Source organism: Brachionichthys hirsutus, chromosome 21 (genome assembly GCF_040956055.1).
Source record: "Brachionichthys hirsutus isolate HB-005 chromosome 21, CSIRO-AGI_Bhir_v1, whole genome shotgun sequence".
In the NCBI taxonomy this organism is placed as follows: Eukaryota; Metazoa; Chordata; class Actinopteri; order Lophiiformes; family Brachionichthyidae; genus Brachionichthys; species Brachionichthys hirsutus.
The window spans coordinates 2,521,944-2,537,605 of record NC_090917.1 but is presented as its reverse complement, the minus strand read 5'-3'; the positions used below and the strand labels follow the sequence as shown (position 1 = coordinate 2,537,605).

The window sequence follows — 15,662 nt, the reverse complement described above, 5'->3', positions numbered from 1 at the left end:
TGTAATGACACGCGACGGACGCGATGGCTTCCACTGCGCGTGCGCGAAACGTCATCCGTATTTTCTTTTTTTCCCCTCCCCGAGACGCCGCTGACGATGTAAACAAGAGAAGACAGTCGAGGGCAACGGGGATCGCGGAGGCTTGGCGTCCCAACACATGATAACCTTTCTGGATCCGTAAACGGCCGACATGGGGCTGCCTGTGACGATTAAAGTGAATTTCCGGGGGAACGTGAAGAGGTTTCTGGCGCAGGATTTGGACAAATTGGAGTGGGAATCCGTTGAAGCCTGGGTAAGCTGCTAGCATAGCGCGTCGGCTAAACGCTGGCGCAGTTTGGCGAAAAGCAGGCCCAGACGTGGCCTAACCGCGTAAACAATGGAGCCACCCGAAGGACGCTCGATATTCACGCTAAAATGTATACACGATTTGTCTTTTTGCTTGCTAAACTAGTCTCGATTCGCTCGCTGTGACGATAATCCTCATTGTACCATCGATGTTATAACGCGTGTGAGGAAAAGGTTGTTGTTGTGAAAGATGAATTTTACTTCGGATTGGATCAAAAAACTACTTTAAATGTCATTTCAGATCAAAGCATCTTTCGGGATCAACCATTTTCAAGTCAAATACTTCGATGAGGATAATGAAGAGGTAAGAACGTGTCTATGAAGGTCTATATTATTTACGCTATTTAGTTCCGTTTAAAATTAGCGACTGATTTTATTCCTTTTACTCTTAATTTCAGATTTGCATAAACAGTCAAGGTGAGAGAAATACTTAATCCGAGCAAGCATTGACTGTAACGGCAGAATGTCGTGGGTTTTAATTGGATACCAGTCAGCAGCTTACTGTTGATTTGTTTTTATTTCAGATGAATATGAAGAAGCCATCAAGGTACTGGAACAATCCTGGAGTATTGTAAAATAGCAAAGCATAGTTTTACCGTAGGTTTTGTTTTTTAAAGCAGAATGTGGGCAAAGGTAGTAAACATACAGAGGCGATAAGAAGTTATAAGGCGATAAGAAGCCTCATTAAAGCAGATAAAATAGTTTGTACCTTTAATTGCATGACTCGGCTAATTTTCTAGAGATGTGACTCGTTCCAATGGAGCAGCAGTCCATCCATATTTATAGACAAGAAGCTCAGCTTGCGTCGTTTACAATGGGATGACGTCAATGCAGTTTCACCCACCGAGTAGCAGAAGGCTCCTGTTTACTTATTAAAGACTGCCAAAAGCAGATGGATCACTGCCGCATGGGAACAGTCTCGAACCCGGGCAGAGATCAATCAAATCTTCAATCAGACTTACATTTTCAATGGCAGACATAACTGCAAACAGCAAGGCTGCCAGGTGCAGACATGACTCCGAGTTGAAAGAAGATCCTGTCTGTACAATCTTGTCCACCTTCAATGAAAATGCCATTTTCACCCCCCCCCCCCCCCCCCCCCAACAAATCCTGTCTTAAAATGCAGTCAAGCACCAAGGCTTTTGTTTTGTGTATTTCCTCAGCATTAAATTTATCTACTTAGAAATGTCAGGAATGTTCCCGTCCATTTTGGCAGCTACCCCCCGCAAAAGGCAGCAAAGCCTGCTCAAGTTCAATTGAGTGGCAAAGTATTGGAATTTAGTTTATTTGCCCGGTAGCATTCCGCGCCGTGTAAAACTTTTACTTGTTTTGTATGCAGAGTGCTGAGAAGCAAGGGAACCAGTTGCACATGAATGTGTACAAGATGAAGGGACAGGCCTGTGGAGGTCCGCTGAAGACTGAAGTGAAGGAGCTGAAAGGAGATCTCCGCCCGGCTCCTCCTTATCCGTCACGTGTCAAAACGGTGGACAAGGGCACACAGGTCACACCGGAGAGAGAAGCTGTAAGGAGCCTCCACTTCCTCCTCCTCATACACTCACACACACACACACGTGTGTTTCAACTTTCCTTATTTGAATTTGACTGGATTTGTGTCAGTCTTTTGTGTCTCATGACTTAACTCAGGCTCAACTCTTAGGCTATCTGAAAATTGAACTTAACATAAGTTAAATCTGATTATATTTTGACGTAGGTCACGATCAAGGACCCCAAGGGGAACAAACCTGAAGACGAGCCACCTCCCATGTGGTTCAGATCATACATGGAGAAGGTACGGTTCAAATCAGGTTAAAACCAAAGCCTACACACACTTAATTTTTTTTTTTTTTTTTTTTGCAAATACATGTTCTTTTTTACGTCTATATTTATAACCAGTTCAAGGATGAAGTGGTGAAAGAGGTGGTGGAGAGGATGTGCAGCGACTTCTCTGGCCAATGTTGCACCCACAAATCTTCTGATGGACTGCATGAGGACGGCGGGGCGATTGGCGGACCTGCAGGGCCCAGACCGGGCCCTTCCACCTCAAGCGGGTCTCTTGGCTACACCCCAAACTGCAGTAGTTGCAACAAACTCACATCAGACGGGGCCTACAAGTGCAGGTATAGACACACTGAACGCTTCATGTCTTTCTGGAAAAATATATCACCCATTTTTCGAGCCTGTCAAGAGTTTGCTCTTCGGTTATTTCCTGGTTTTAATTCGACACCGTTATTTGAGCAGCTCTCTGATGCGTTTGTTCTTCCCCTGCTATAGCGTATGCCCGTCCTGCATCCTGTGTGAGTCGTGCAGACACAGCCATGACCCCAGCCACAACCTCGTGAGAACCAAGACGCCTCTCTCCATCCCTGAGCATGGAATGTCGGGAGAGTTTAGGTAAACCTCCGAAACTGAGGATAAATCTTCCAGCTTCTGGAAACACTGAGACATTCTTTTACTTTGCTGTCGCTTCTTCTGCCATAATGGAACGAAAAAAAATTGAAGAAAAAAAAAAAATGCTTTAGCAGCTATATTATTGTAAATATGGACTTATATGTGTGTTTGTGTTTGTTTTTTGGGAAAAAAAAAATAAACATTTGATAGTCAACAAACAGGTGTTCCTGATGACATTTCAAACCAGGTTCCCAAGGCGAGGAGACAGGACAGTGCGCAAGGCCGAGCGACAGCGCCTCAAAGCTGAAAGGAGGCAGCTAAGAGCTGAAGTGAAGGAAATCAAGAAGAAACTGAGACTGGAGAAGAGGGGGCTGCAGTGGAGCGGGCCCTCTACCTCAGGCAGAGCTAACCTGACAAACACGGCCTCAGCGTCAACCCAGGTTCCGGCCCTGCCCCCCCCGGCTGCCTCAGACACAGCCTCAGGTCCAGCCCCAGCCCAAGGTCCAATCCCTGCCCCGGTCCCTGATCCCCAGGCCTCCAGTCCAGAGTAAGCGCCACCTCGGAAGGGCGTCCGACAAGTGCTGGGTACCTCAAACCCAGCATGGATGCAATAAAGTCATTTTTTCCAAGACAAGAAATCAAAATATGCCATCTTTGTAATCTAGTCTGTATGAGTGTAACGCTGGCTGCTCTGGGGTGGTGGAAAATGTCGGAACTACCTCAATGTGAAAACTGCTGCTGCTGCTGCTGCTGCTGCTGCTTCATAGATTTTCTAAGAAAAGTTGCTTTTGAGCTGCAAAAAAACAAACACAAATCTGGGGTCCTGCTTTTTTGATTCGTAGAGAGCAAAGAGATGGGTGTTATAAGAAACCAGGGCGATTTTCAACAATGCTCTGTACACTTGAAACTAGGGGTCCCGGCCTTTCGCACACGTCCTTGGTGCCCACTATGGCTGCCTTGTTTCTGGATGAAAATCTGCCGGACGGAACCCGTCTGGAGCCTGATACCAAGTTCATCAAATACTGGAAGATGAGGAACTCGGGCACTATCAGCTGGACCTCAGAGACTAAGGTACCTCTGACACCCTTCGAGAGGCCGGGCTCCATCTCTCTTTGCCCCCCCCCCTCCCCTGTTTCACTTCCACATTGAGTCCCCCACTCAGCTCATTACCGACTTCTTATCCACTAACTCAGCTAAGATTTCTTATCCTGCCGGATACAACTAATGCCCGTTTTGTTACTTGAATTCAGTTAAATTTTACTTTGTGCTTTTACGTTTTCAAGTCTTTGTCGCTGCTCGGGTGTGTGACGGATGCGTACGGATCCCTCACTTGATTATTTTTCTGCCGTGTGACTTTGGTTGCATGCATCTCGTGTTTTTGTGCCTTTTCGCATGTGTATTTCTATTTTGTTTGTTTTTTTGTGTGTGTGTGTGTGTGTGTGTTTGTTTTGTGTGTGTGTGTGTGTATGTCTGTACGTTCACCCAGTTAGCGTTCATGTGGGGAAATCTCGGCCTGGCGTCGGGGGAGAGGCGGGAGGTGCCGGTCCCCTCGCTGCTGCCGGGACAGGTGGGAGTTGTCAGTGTGGCCTTTGTCGCACCCGTGATGGAGGGGACGTACACCTCCCACTGGCGTCTGGCACACTGCGGCTGTCAGTTCGGCCCGCGTGTCTGGTGTAGCATCGTGGTCGAGCACGGCGACAGCCGCAACGCACCGAGGCATCAGAGCAAAAGACTGGCAAGTCTGCACTTAAGATATTTGTAATACGAGTCACACAAATACTTTCTTTTTAAATCATTTCACGTTCCTTTAAATTTCTACTCTACTATAATCGAGGATAATACATCATTTATTGCAATATATTGTTACTTGACAGAACAAAGACAACATGGAATCAGCTTATAACCTCCAACAGTTTAAGTTTCGACTTCTGTTTGAAACTTTCTCTGTTTCAAATAAATCTCTGCAGCTAAAATTTAATAAAAAGCCAATAATAGAAACATTTGATCTCGCTGCAACGGTTAAATGATGCTTAGACATTTCAACTCTATCTAATTATCAGTCACGGTGGACATGTAACGGCTTCTGTTTCGATTCATTTGTCATGTTTTCCCCAGTCCAACCTGAACATGCCAGTTTTAAGCCGGTCTGTGTTCATCACAGACCGACTTCAGGTCTATAACAAATACATCTGTAAACTCCATCCTCCTGTCCGCTTCAGAATGAGCCTTCCGGGCCGGCGGAGAAGGAGACCTGGACCAAGGGCGGCGGTCACGGCTTGTCTGTAGACCAGATCCACGAAGACTTCTACTTCCCCTCAGTCGAGCTGCTGACTGCACAGGTACGCGCCGAAGGACTTCAATCGTTTCCCCAGTAATCGATCGGTTACAACGGGCTTTCCTTCTCTTTCTTTTTAGGATCTTCTCTCATTTGAGCTGTTGGATATAAATATTGTGCAAGAGTTGGAGAAGGTTCCGAATAACACCCCCGTGGGTAAGCGACAGCATCGTGCTTTACACGCCGGAGACGTTGATTCGCAAAGACAACCACGCCGTTTTGTGAGATAGAGGATAGAGACTAATATTTAGTGTTTTGCTCTGAACAACGTGCAGATTTGACGCCCTGCATATCCCCCGTGCCCCACGAGGCATCAGCGGTGGAGAAGGGCGTCAGTGCGCAGATGAAAGAGAACACGGCGGTCAAAGGGGTCAGAAAACTCTTTGGTAAGACCACTATTACCGTGAAATTAATCAGCACCATTATAAATGTGCTGATTCATTTAATAAGGAAATGTCTTAGGCTAAATCCGATGTGTTTTAGGTCAGGGATCACAAGTACTACTACGTATGTAAAAGCTGCATCTACTTGACTGACTTTTCTAGGTGTGAAACTAAAGCAGCAGAAGGAGCTGCTGGAGCCTGCGGCCCAGGAGGAGGACAGGGAGGAAGAGATCAGTGGAGCCCAGTTCCTCTGTGAAACACTCATCCGCTCCCTCACCTTGGAGGAGGCCCCCGATCACAGACCCGTACGGCGAGGCCAGCACAGCAGCCACAGACCGCAGGGTGATCCATCCAACGCAACTGTCAATCTCATTGAGCAGAAATCAAAGTGCATTTGTTTGTTTCAAGGTTCTCTAATAATGAGTGTTTCTTGATTTGCTCAAAATCTGGACAGTTGCTTCCCGGGGTCCGAGCTTCTGCTCCGAGAAAGCTGCAGAGGCCCGGGCGGTGCCAGAGGGAGATGAGGAACTCTGCGCTGTCGGACTTGAGAGTTCCGCTCTGCTTCCCAACACAGGACTCGAGCAGGTTCCCCAGGAACAGGAAGCAAAGCCAGGTTCGATGACGACTTCCTGGATTCTATTCATGTCAATTCACGGATTTACAAATGCTGTCTTCATCAAAAGAATTATTTCCTCCGCCGTAATCTCAGTACCGATGAAATAATTGGGCTTCATTTGCAATTTATGATTATTATTATCTCTTCTTTTTTAAGTTGTCCTACTGGAAGAGAATGAAAATCTGCGTAACAGTTCACATTGTGGGAATGAGGATGACGAAGAGGAGGCTGGAGCCAAAGCAGAAGACTGGGAGGAGGTGAGATTAGAACGTTTTATACGTATTCTTGGAATGATGATGTGGCTGTTCTTCTGAGATGAAGTCCATCTCTTCTTCCCGTCTCCCAGGTGAGCAGCCAGACCTCCTCGGTGTCCTCCTGCGACGATTACCTCATCGTCCTCCCAGACTGCTTCGATACCAGCCGGCCTATTGCCGAGTCCATTTACAGTTCCGCCATGTCGCAGGCGGACGCCGCCGCTGCTGCGACCTCAGCGTATCCATATGTACAGCAGGAAGAGGAGCAGGAGGGGGAGGGGGAGGGGGATGAGGAGGAGGAGGACACCGCCTCTGAGTCAGGCACGGTAGCGACACTGACAGAGGAGGTCCATGCCGAGGAGTCATCGGTGAACGCGAGGCACCCCCCTGCCCCCCCCGCCCCCAGCAGCGTAAACCAGATGCTGTGTGCCTCCCAAACCCTCGACGCCACGACGCTCACGCCTGAAGTCGCGCCGCCGCCCGTGCTGCCCGACCCCCTGCCGCCTCCGCCCCCGCCGGCCCTCTACTCACCAAGGTGAGGCCGGAGGCTGAAGATGGTTCCACCGCTGCTCCAGAATCTTTACGTGGCACATAAAGAGATTTGATGACGTCTGCTGTGTGTGTCTCAGGTCCGAGGCGCTGTACCTGGCCGAGGACCCCAGCCCCCCAGCCTGTGACCTCTATGAGCCAAACCAGCCAAGGGTTCACTTAAATTGTGAGTTTGACTATCTCATATATTGAATATAAGTACGTTACGGTATCCTAGCGCGAGCTGGAACCCGTGACACACAAGATATTCTTACGATTCTTGCGTCTTAACCTCAGTTTTCGCGGTTTCGTGTGAGAACTCTTGACTTCCACCTCGGTCTCGGCTTCGTTTGCTAAACTCCCGCCGCTTAAAGACTTTTATGGGCCACTCTGTCGACATGAATTTGTCTATTTTGAGGAGTTTCCTCCTTTGTGGGGGGGAACACTGGAAGCGATGCTTCCTCCTCGCTTGCGCCCTGTGTTGTTATTTCCCCTTTTCTTTTCTCTGCAGTGTCTTCTGGCTTGTCCCGATCAGCAGGCTCAGCATCCAGTGCCTTTGAGACGTACAACCCCAGACCCAGCAATGCTTTGCAGCCAAGGTGCAACATGCAAAATGTTCCATGAACATATGTCAGATAATAGCGTGGCGCTCCTCTTAGCTTGCACATCTCTACGTTTTCCTGCGCCTGGAACTCGTGGTTAGGATCGCCGTACTGTTGCGTAACTCCGTGTTGCCACATCATCTTCAGGGCCCAAGGAGGAATCACGGAGGGACTCGTCAAAGGGGCGCTTTCCGTCGCGGCGTCTGCTTATAAAGCGCTCTTCACTGGACCAAACTGCTCGATACAGGTACGTCACGAGTCGAGCCGCTCGCTCCGAGTCCATTTCCTGCCACTTATCTTCACCATTCAGAGGGGCTGTATCTCATTTGCGTCGCCCTCGTAAGAGCTGTGAGCGAAGAGATTAAGCCAGCGAGGGCGAGAGTTTGGTCGTACAACTTGTGTGTTCAGTCGGAGAAAGTAGAGTTCGTTAGGAGGAAGTTCTCACGTGGCTGAGGATTAGTTATTTTTAAACTATTTTCCTCAGGCGTTTGAAACCAGTCTGACTAGTTTCGGAGGTTTCCAAAAATTATAGGCTGCAGACAAACATTCACCTTCATGTCTGTGTCCCCCTGTCACCCCCCCCCCCCCCCCTCCCCTTCCAGCGAGGCATAGACCCCGCCACCAGACAGGACCCTTCCATGATGGCAATGCTGCTGGAAATGGGCTTCAGAGACCAGCGGCTCAACCAGCGCCTGCTGAGGAAGCACGGCTACAGCCTGCTGCACGCCGTCAACGAGCTGGTGGAGATGGCCGAGGACAGCCAGAACAAAGCGGAGAACACTTAGCGCTGAGAGGGGAGAGGGGGGGGGGGGTCTACTTTGAGAAAGATTTATGATTGGTTTGGAATTTTTACTTTTGACGGGGCTGACGAGAGAGAAATGAATCGGTGTCTCTTCTCGCCTTTTTCATTTAGCGCCAACCTTTTGAGGTAAACCGTCACACGCTTGTAATTTATTATCAGCCTCCTCGAGCCGTAAGTGTTGGTCAGAAGGTGCAGAGGCCGTATCTCGCGGGGCAAACGTGCGCACCTCAGCTCTTCATGTTTGTGTTTGCGTGGCTGCTGCAGCTGCTCTGAAAAATACTTTGTCTATCGGCGGAGCTCGGCTTGAGCGTTCTCATCGATAGAGCATTAAAAAAAAAAAGATATCCGACAGGGCCGGTTTGCATTTAAGGCGATTCTGCTGAAGCTACGTGGAATATTCTGGGTGTTAAGGGGTCCGCGATGCAGTAGTAACAAGACTGTCTCGGCTGTTGTAGTGAAATCGGCCTGAACAATGCAATCTTTTCCTTTTATCAGAGTACTGTCATTTTAAACGTCGACCTGTAGAATGTACACAGAACATTTGAAGGACGGATCTCGGTTCGGACTCGGATGTTTTCCACAGCTTTCTAGGAGCCGCCTGCATGACAGGTCGAGGCTTTAGAGACGAGCGGCGTCCTCGTGGTCTTAGCACAGTCGCAGTGGAACATGGTGTGCTGCTTTTTTTCTTTTCTTTGCATCGTTTAAAAAAGAAACACCTGCCTGCATTTTCACATCCTCATCAAACCACGACAACCCCCCCGAAAAATACAAATAAAACATAATAAAAACAGTCGTTAATCGTAATTTCAAGGTGTGATGTTGGTAAAAGCACATTCCTCAGTCTCATAACCAAGTATATATATATAAAAAAATATATCGCATTACATTGCCTTTCAGAAAGATGAAGTGTTGTGATTTTACATTTGTGGGGTGAGTGTAGATTTCAGTTCATGTACCCCTCTGCTCATTTGAATATTTTATCCCGTGCGTGTCTGTTAATATGGTTGACTTGTATTCTCTTAGTTAAACTGTCATTCTCAGTATATCTACTACTATATGCTCGTCAGATTCCTCTGTATACATTGAATACCCTTCTATCAATCCTCCAATAAACTATTTGCACACATGCAGTCTACTTTTTTCTTTTTAGAATTTACTTTAAGAAGTCAATTTGATTATATAGACTAGAGCCTAATTCTGGATAAAGTTGTGTTTGAAGTCATACTTTACCCTTTAAATTGAAATTCATGTAATTTGTGACGCAAGTCAGAAAAGAGTAAAAGCATTTTTGTCTTAAGAGATTGTCTTGAATTTTTTTTCAAACTAATTCTTACACGCGTGTCTCTGCGTGCGTGTGTTTGATCGCTGCACATGTGATCTGCAGCATTATTGCTTGCTTCAGAAGAAGAAGGAAGTGTTCCTCCCCCTCGGTTTTATTTCTGCAGAAAGCGCGTCGGCTCTCTCCAGAGTCACCAGAACTTCCTCTCGAACCAAAACAATGAGCGCTCCTGCGGTGTGAAACCAACAACCTCACCCCGCTGCGGTGAATAAACCGAGTCGCGTTTTGAGGTAAGTCTTCATTTCAGTTCACATTTGAAATACTGCGTTTTGAATTTCCCCGCAAAGGTAAAACAAGCCCGACAGGTAAAGTACTGACTTAATGTTTGTGACGCGCGTAAGAATCTTGTTTGAACTGGAAGCTGCGCGATTTAAACTTATTCCTAAAAGCAGTTGGATAAAATGTATTTACACAAACCGTCTTTAAAACTATTCTAATGATTTCTGACAAGCTTGTAAAGTTCGACACTCTTTGATCTCATTACGTCACGTGACAGACCTGCGTCAACACGCGTTCCATCTCTGACGCGGAAGCTGTGGCTGTTTGTTTCTGTCTGGATTTACTGACTGTACTCCTGATCGATTATCTGTATTTAGCTTTACTGTGTTCTGCGTGTTTATATATTTTATATTTACACAGAACATTAATATATAAATAATCTCTATCGATTATGGTTCATGTCAAGGGGCGTGTCCTAATGAAAACATTATGTAAATGCATTCAAAACATTTTGTTACGTTATTGAATAACAAACTTGCTTGAACATCTTTTTCGGTCATTTCCGGTCATTTCCGTGAGCGATCGGGCCGCTGAAAGACGCTCATGAGGGAATGCAATGCGCGCGTTCCGTTTGTTACCATTGAGAAGTCACCCGTTGTATCACGCGCACGCACAGACACGATGGGGGTTTTATTATGATGACGTTGCCCTAAAAGCATGAGTATATTAAAAATTAAAAAAGTACAAAATGGAAACGCTTACAGGCATAAAATCCTGAACTTTAAAGTAATAAAATGATATGGACTGTGGACTCATTTAAACATGTAGCACAAGAATAACCTTCTTATTGGCTGGTTAAGCAATTGTAAAGACATTATAATCACTCGAGAGGCTTTATGAGGCATACCTATATAACATATAATAAAAACGGGGTGGAGATTTCAGCCTTAAAGTGATTTTCTTCTTTTCTGGAGGAAGGTGTCATGGTGGGAACCGCAAAGGCAGTGAGGAGCCTGATCTGGCCGAGGGGGATGGAGAAGATAGAAACACTTCGGTCCTTCCCTCCATATGGCTCAATGAGTGGAAGCTCCTCAAGTGACTCCTGCCCCACCTGTCGTGGAATTGGGCGGCTCCCCAGAGGTCAGTTTTCTTGCAGTGTGGAATCTTTTTAATTAATTTAATTGTCCTAAATTAACACATTGGACTGAGATGTTCAGATGGGACCATGTTGCATCATTCCTGAAGACTGAAATCTATTTTATTTCACAATAAACAAATAAGGGAAATGTTTTCGAGTGACTGAGCTGCATCATTCATTTTTAGGCTTAAAACAAATGACGTTATTTGTCTTTATTGCATTGTCAGGACAAGAAGACCAGCTAGTTGCTGTAATACCATGCAATGATGTAAGGCTGAAACCCAGACGCACGTAAGGATAATATCTTTATTATAGCTAATAATTATTTTGCATTATTATTTCGTATGTTTGCGTCTTGCACATGCATGCAAATTATTTTGCAATGTGGACTTTGCGTTTCATTCCAGGAAGCTGTACGTGTGCGTCTCCATGGTGGTGTGTCTTCTTCTTTGCTGTCTGATCCTCTTCCTCCTCTTCCCGCGGAGCGTCACCCTGACTCCCGTGTCTGTGCTGTCAGTGACGGTCTACTTCAGCCCAGATGCAGTTAAGATGCACATCGCTGTAAGCAAAGAGAGCGCAGCCCGATGCATGCGATGCAATCGCTTCTTTTTCTTGTAGCATTGTGTGTGTGCACGAAGCGCAGCTTAGTTTGTGCAGTTTAAACAAGACATGACTTAAATTATTGATCCTCAAGGGTGACTGCAGTCAACTTTCACTGTTATTTTATATTTGCAGTCTTAATGCTAAGCTATAGGCTAATTAACTGCTATTACTGTTTGCTACATAATTAAGCAAATGTCAAAAAGTACTTCTTAAACATTTTTATTGCCTTCATGTGATTTCTGGGATGCAATATTAAAACTGACTGACCTGAGCCATATATATATATTTTTTTTTTCAGTCACATGACCGAGCTGTGCTTTCTTCTCCTAGAATCGCATCAACATCACCAATACCAACTACATTCCAGTTCAGGTTGACGAGTTTAACGTTCAGAGTTTGGTCTTGGGCACGGTCGTTGGAAAGACAAAGATATGCAATATGTCCTCCGTCCCGACCCGCTCGAGGGAATCGGTAGGTGTCCTTCAGGAGGACCGTGCAAATGGAAATATACTAACATATTCACCATTCAATTAATTTATTGCCCCTCTTTTAGTACAACTTTCAAAATGACCTGCTTATCACGGATAAAGGCTTAGTGTAAGTCTTAAACACACTTGGCTTTTCATTATTTTGTTTTTTTATTTTATTTTTTTACTCACACGTTGACTCTTTCAGCTCTTACTGCAAGTTGGACTCCATCAAGATACACACCTTATTTCTGGAGATGCAGTAAGTGTCAAACCTGGAAACCTACCTCGTTCGGTAGCGAGCTGTAATGTTGGCCTTTATATTAGGAATATTTTAGCGATGAACACACAGCATGCATCCTGAGTTGAATTTCTGTCTTCTTGAAACAATATTTTAATATTAAATTTCCAATATTTATCCTCCTTTTAACCCTTTTCTGATCTCCACAAGCAATTAAGAGAAATTCCCATTTGTTCTTTCATTTTAAGTTTTATAATATATGTCTTCTTTCACCTCTCTCTAATGTTTTCCTTTCCCCCCTACAGAATGACAATGAATATTTCTTATTTCTCTCACACGGAGCAATTGTCTCTGGACACCTTTGAATATATCGACTGTGGCAACAATTCAACAATCCCACATCCTATGGCATGATGAAATCCCGACGCAAGACACTGAAGTGTGAAATATTTATATTCTGGATTGGGGCACTTTCATCTCTTGTGTGAAGGATGTGAATTGTTAATGCTAACTACTGTGAAAATGCATCTTATCTTATTCTGTATGTTGTTTTAAAGTACCTCAAGAAACAAGTTAGTCACTATTATGATGGTTTGAATAGTCAAACAAGAATGTTAAAAAAAATATTTATTTGAAAGTTGTCTGTAAATCAGTATACTTTCTTTCATTGCAAACAAATTCTTATAAAGTAATTCCACAATATTTTTTGAAACAACGTATTTTTTTAAAGCTTGTTTTAAAATGTTTTTGTTCATTTTATTTGCAAAATGGAATGTTCTTCTGATCTTTTCCTTTGCACCCCAGTAAAGTATGGCATTTTAAATTCTGCATGAAGATTGTCATTTTTAAATGTTTCAAAGGTCGACCTGCATATTTTTGCTCCATCTTGCTTCAGGCTCATGAGCTTGGACAGAGGGTGGAGGCAATGCTCTGTTGGATTTACAATGCAGCGCACCCACATCATTCAGAAACAAGAAGCAGAACTGATATTTAATGGGTGACTTCCTACAAATAAAACCATGTGTCTCTTGCTATTGCTATCTCATAAACCTCATGAAGTCCAGTCAAACAACCAAGTTAAAAACTCATGGAAAAACTATCACCAGGGGCAACTACATATTTGTCTTGAGGATTTTTATTTTAGAGTAACATTTTTTCTTTTTCTTTATATAATTTTTTGTGATAAAATATGCAGTTTCAGACCCAATGCTGTATAAAGTTATAAAAAACGGATACAGAACATTGAGATACTGACATGGTCAATGAATAAGGACCGGAGTAGTATGTAATCGATGACATGGATAAATTTGTATAAATTAATAATCCTTAATAAATATTTTCCGACTTAAAATACGCTACTTTATACCATTGATTCAACTCCATTCTGTGATTTGTGGAGTTCAGTGTAGTTCACATCGCCGCCAGCAGGGGGCGTGGAGCAGCCTATACCGGCTGGACGTGACGTCACCGCGCTGTGTGGTCTCGAGCCTCTTCGGAGCCCTTCCTTCAGTGCCATTGGAGGAGAACGGGAGCGGATGTGACCGCCGGGATAAAACATTTGTTTACAACTTAGCTATGGATATGTTTACTGCTTTCCGGTGACGCTTCCGCCGCATGATTCAAAGGTACGGTCGATTTATTCACGTTTAAAAAGGGAACATTTTTAAAATGATTTCATTCGTGCGTGTTTGGACCGCAATGACGCTGTAAACTGTAAACTGGCTTGTTGTGCTAATTAATCCATGCGCGCATTAAAGCCGAATCACGAGGTTTACTTCTAGTCCCGGACGGGAAGGAAACTAAAGGTGGCGCATTTCCAACAGACTTTTAAATACAATAAAGTAAAAAAAAAAATAAAGAAAAAACTGACGCACAAGCACGCATTTTACTTAACCCGAATAAGTAACAACGGAAATACAGGCACGTAGAATCGGTATCGGGATGTCAACAAAACCGGATTAGTGCTGCTGCAGCCCTCATAACGTTAGAGAGAAACGGGCGATATTATCCATCTGCTGCATTGAGACGAGCCCCCCCCAGATAAGCCCTCCAGGTTTATCTCTCCTTAAGAGGATCACACTCTGGCTGCCCTCATCCACCCAGTTAGCTGTTGTTGTGGATCCGTAACGTGACAATGAAAGACCGCAGACATGTCGTGTTACAATCAGATACACGTTCCGGCGGCTCCGTGCGCGTCTCAGACGTGAACTCGGTGGGAAGAGCCGTCTAAATAATCCTCATTTCTACCCTTTCCCATATCCCTCAGGCGACGCGGTGAAACTCGCCGGCTGCCATCATGGGGAACCAGCTGACCGACATGGCCCCCGCCGCGCCGTCCTTCCTGCCGAACCTCCAGTGTCTCCACGTGGTGGTCGTCGGGCTCGACTCGGCCGGCAAAACCTCCCTGCTCTACCGGCTCAAGCTGAAGGAGTTCGTGAAGACGATTCCCACCAAGGGCTTCAACGCGGAGAAGATCAAGGTCGCCGTGGCGGCGGCGCGGACCGTCAACTTCCAGGTGTGGGACGTGGGCGGCCAGGAAAAGCTGCGGCCGCTGTGGAAGTCGTACACCCGGCGGACGGACGGGATGGTGTTCGTGGTGGACTCGGCCGAGCCGGAGAGGATGGAGGAGGCCAAGGTGGAGCTCCACAAGATCAGCCGCACCTCGGAGAACCAGGGGGTCCCCGTGCTCGTCCTGGCCAACAAGCAGGACCTGGACTCGGCCTCGCCCGTCGCCGAGGTGGAGAAGCTGCTCGCGGTGCGCGAGCTGAGCGCGCACACGCCGAGTCACGTGCAAAGCTGCAGCGCCGTGGACGGCCGGGGCCTGCAGGCGGGCCTGGAGAAGCTTTACGAGATGATCCTGAAAAGGAGGAAGACGATGAAGCGCAACGGGAACAGGAAGCGCTGAGGAGCTGCCGGGACGTTGCCCCCGGGGGTCACCTTTGGGACCTCGTTTACAGATTTAAAGAGACGCTTCTTCAGTCGAAACGAAGCGCCTGTTAGAACCGTTCACTGTCGGACGAGCACGCGAGCGAATATAAAAATGTCCTTATCTTTCACAAGCGCTAAATACACCCCCCCCCCCCCCCCCCCCCACACACACACACACACACACACATTCTTGTGTTTGCATAGGGAAGACGGATTTTCTTTTTCTTTCTGTAAATGAAATGAAACGCGAGCTCAGAGCTGATGAAGCACACAGAGATATGAAATCTGATTTCCATGGAAACCGTAATATATTGTGTTGCCTTCCCTTCACGGTCACAGAGTTTGATTTTCAGTTATTAAGGCAATAGCGTTTTTTGTAACTGGGGGGGGGGGTTAATTAATAAATGAAGCCACGCACAGACCTTTCATCGCTTTCCTTGGAATGAATGGAAGTGACTGCCGGAGCACGTTTTG

The 15,662-nt window shown here is 45.9% G+C and overlaps 3 protein-coding genes across 3 annotated transcripts; all 3 read left to right on the top strand.

Annotated features, from left to right (window-relative positions):
- Positions 1-84: 84 nt before the first annotated feature.
- On the top strand, positions 85-9,496 carry nbr1a (NBR1 autophagy cargo receptor a). The gene is made up of 22 exons (XM_068754287.1): positions 85-292; positions 587-649; positions 744-762; positions 870-892; positions 1,685-1,867; positions 2,057-2,134; positions 2,239-2,462; positions 2,617-2,736; positions 2,981-3,280; positions 3,645-3,804; positions 4,220-4,468; positions 4,953-5,072; positions 5,149-5,224; positions 5,344-5,454; positions 5,614-5,793; positions 5,906-6,064; positions 6,224-6,324; positions 6,414-6,856; positions 6,951-7,036; positions 7,361-7,448; positions 7,599-7,698; positions 8,054-9,496. Exons 1-22 carry the CDS (start codon positions 191-193, stop codon positions 8,234-8,236), a joined length of 3,168 nt encoding a protein of 1,055 aa, XP_068610388.1. The 5' UTR covers positions 85-190; the 3' UTR covers positions 8,237-9,496.
- A 1,298-nt stretch (positions 9,497-10,794) lies between these two features.
- Positions 10,795-13,122, top strand: tmem106a (transmembrane protein 106A). The gene is made up of 7 exons (XM_068754838.1): positions 10,795-10,951; positions 11,177-11,240; positions 11,357-11,510; positions 11,883-12,023; positions 12,106-12,149; positions 12,228-12,281; positions 12,566-13,122. Exons 1-7 carry the CDS (start codon positions 10,795-10,797, stop codon positions 12,672-12,674), a joined length of 723 nt encoding a protein of 240 aa, XP_068610939.1. The 3' UTR covers positions 12,675-13,122.
- Positions 13,123-13,769: 647 nt separating this feature from the next.
- arl4d (ADP-ribosylation factor-like 4D) lies at positions 13,770-15,605 on the top strand. Its single transcript, XM_068754572.1, has 2 exons — positions 13,770-13,885; positions 14,527-15,605. The coding sequence occupies exon 2, from the start codon at positions 14,557-14,559 to the stop codon at positions 15,163-15,165; it is 609 nt and encodes a 202-aa protein (XP_068610673.1). The 5' UTR covers positions 13,770-13,885; positions 14,527-14,556; the 3' UTR covers positions 15,166-15,605.
- Positions 15,606-15,662: the final 57 nt, after the last annotated feature.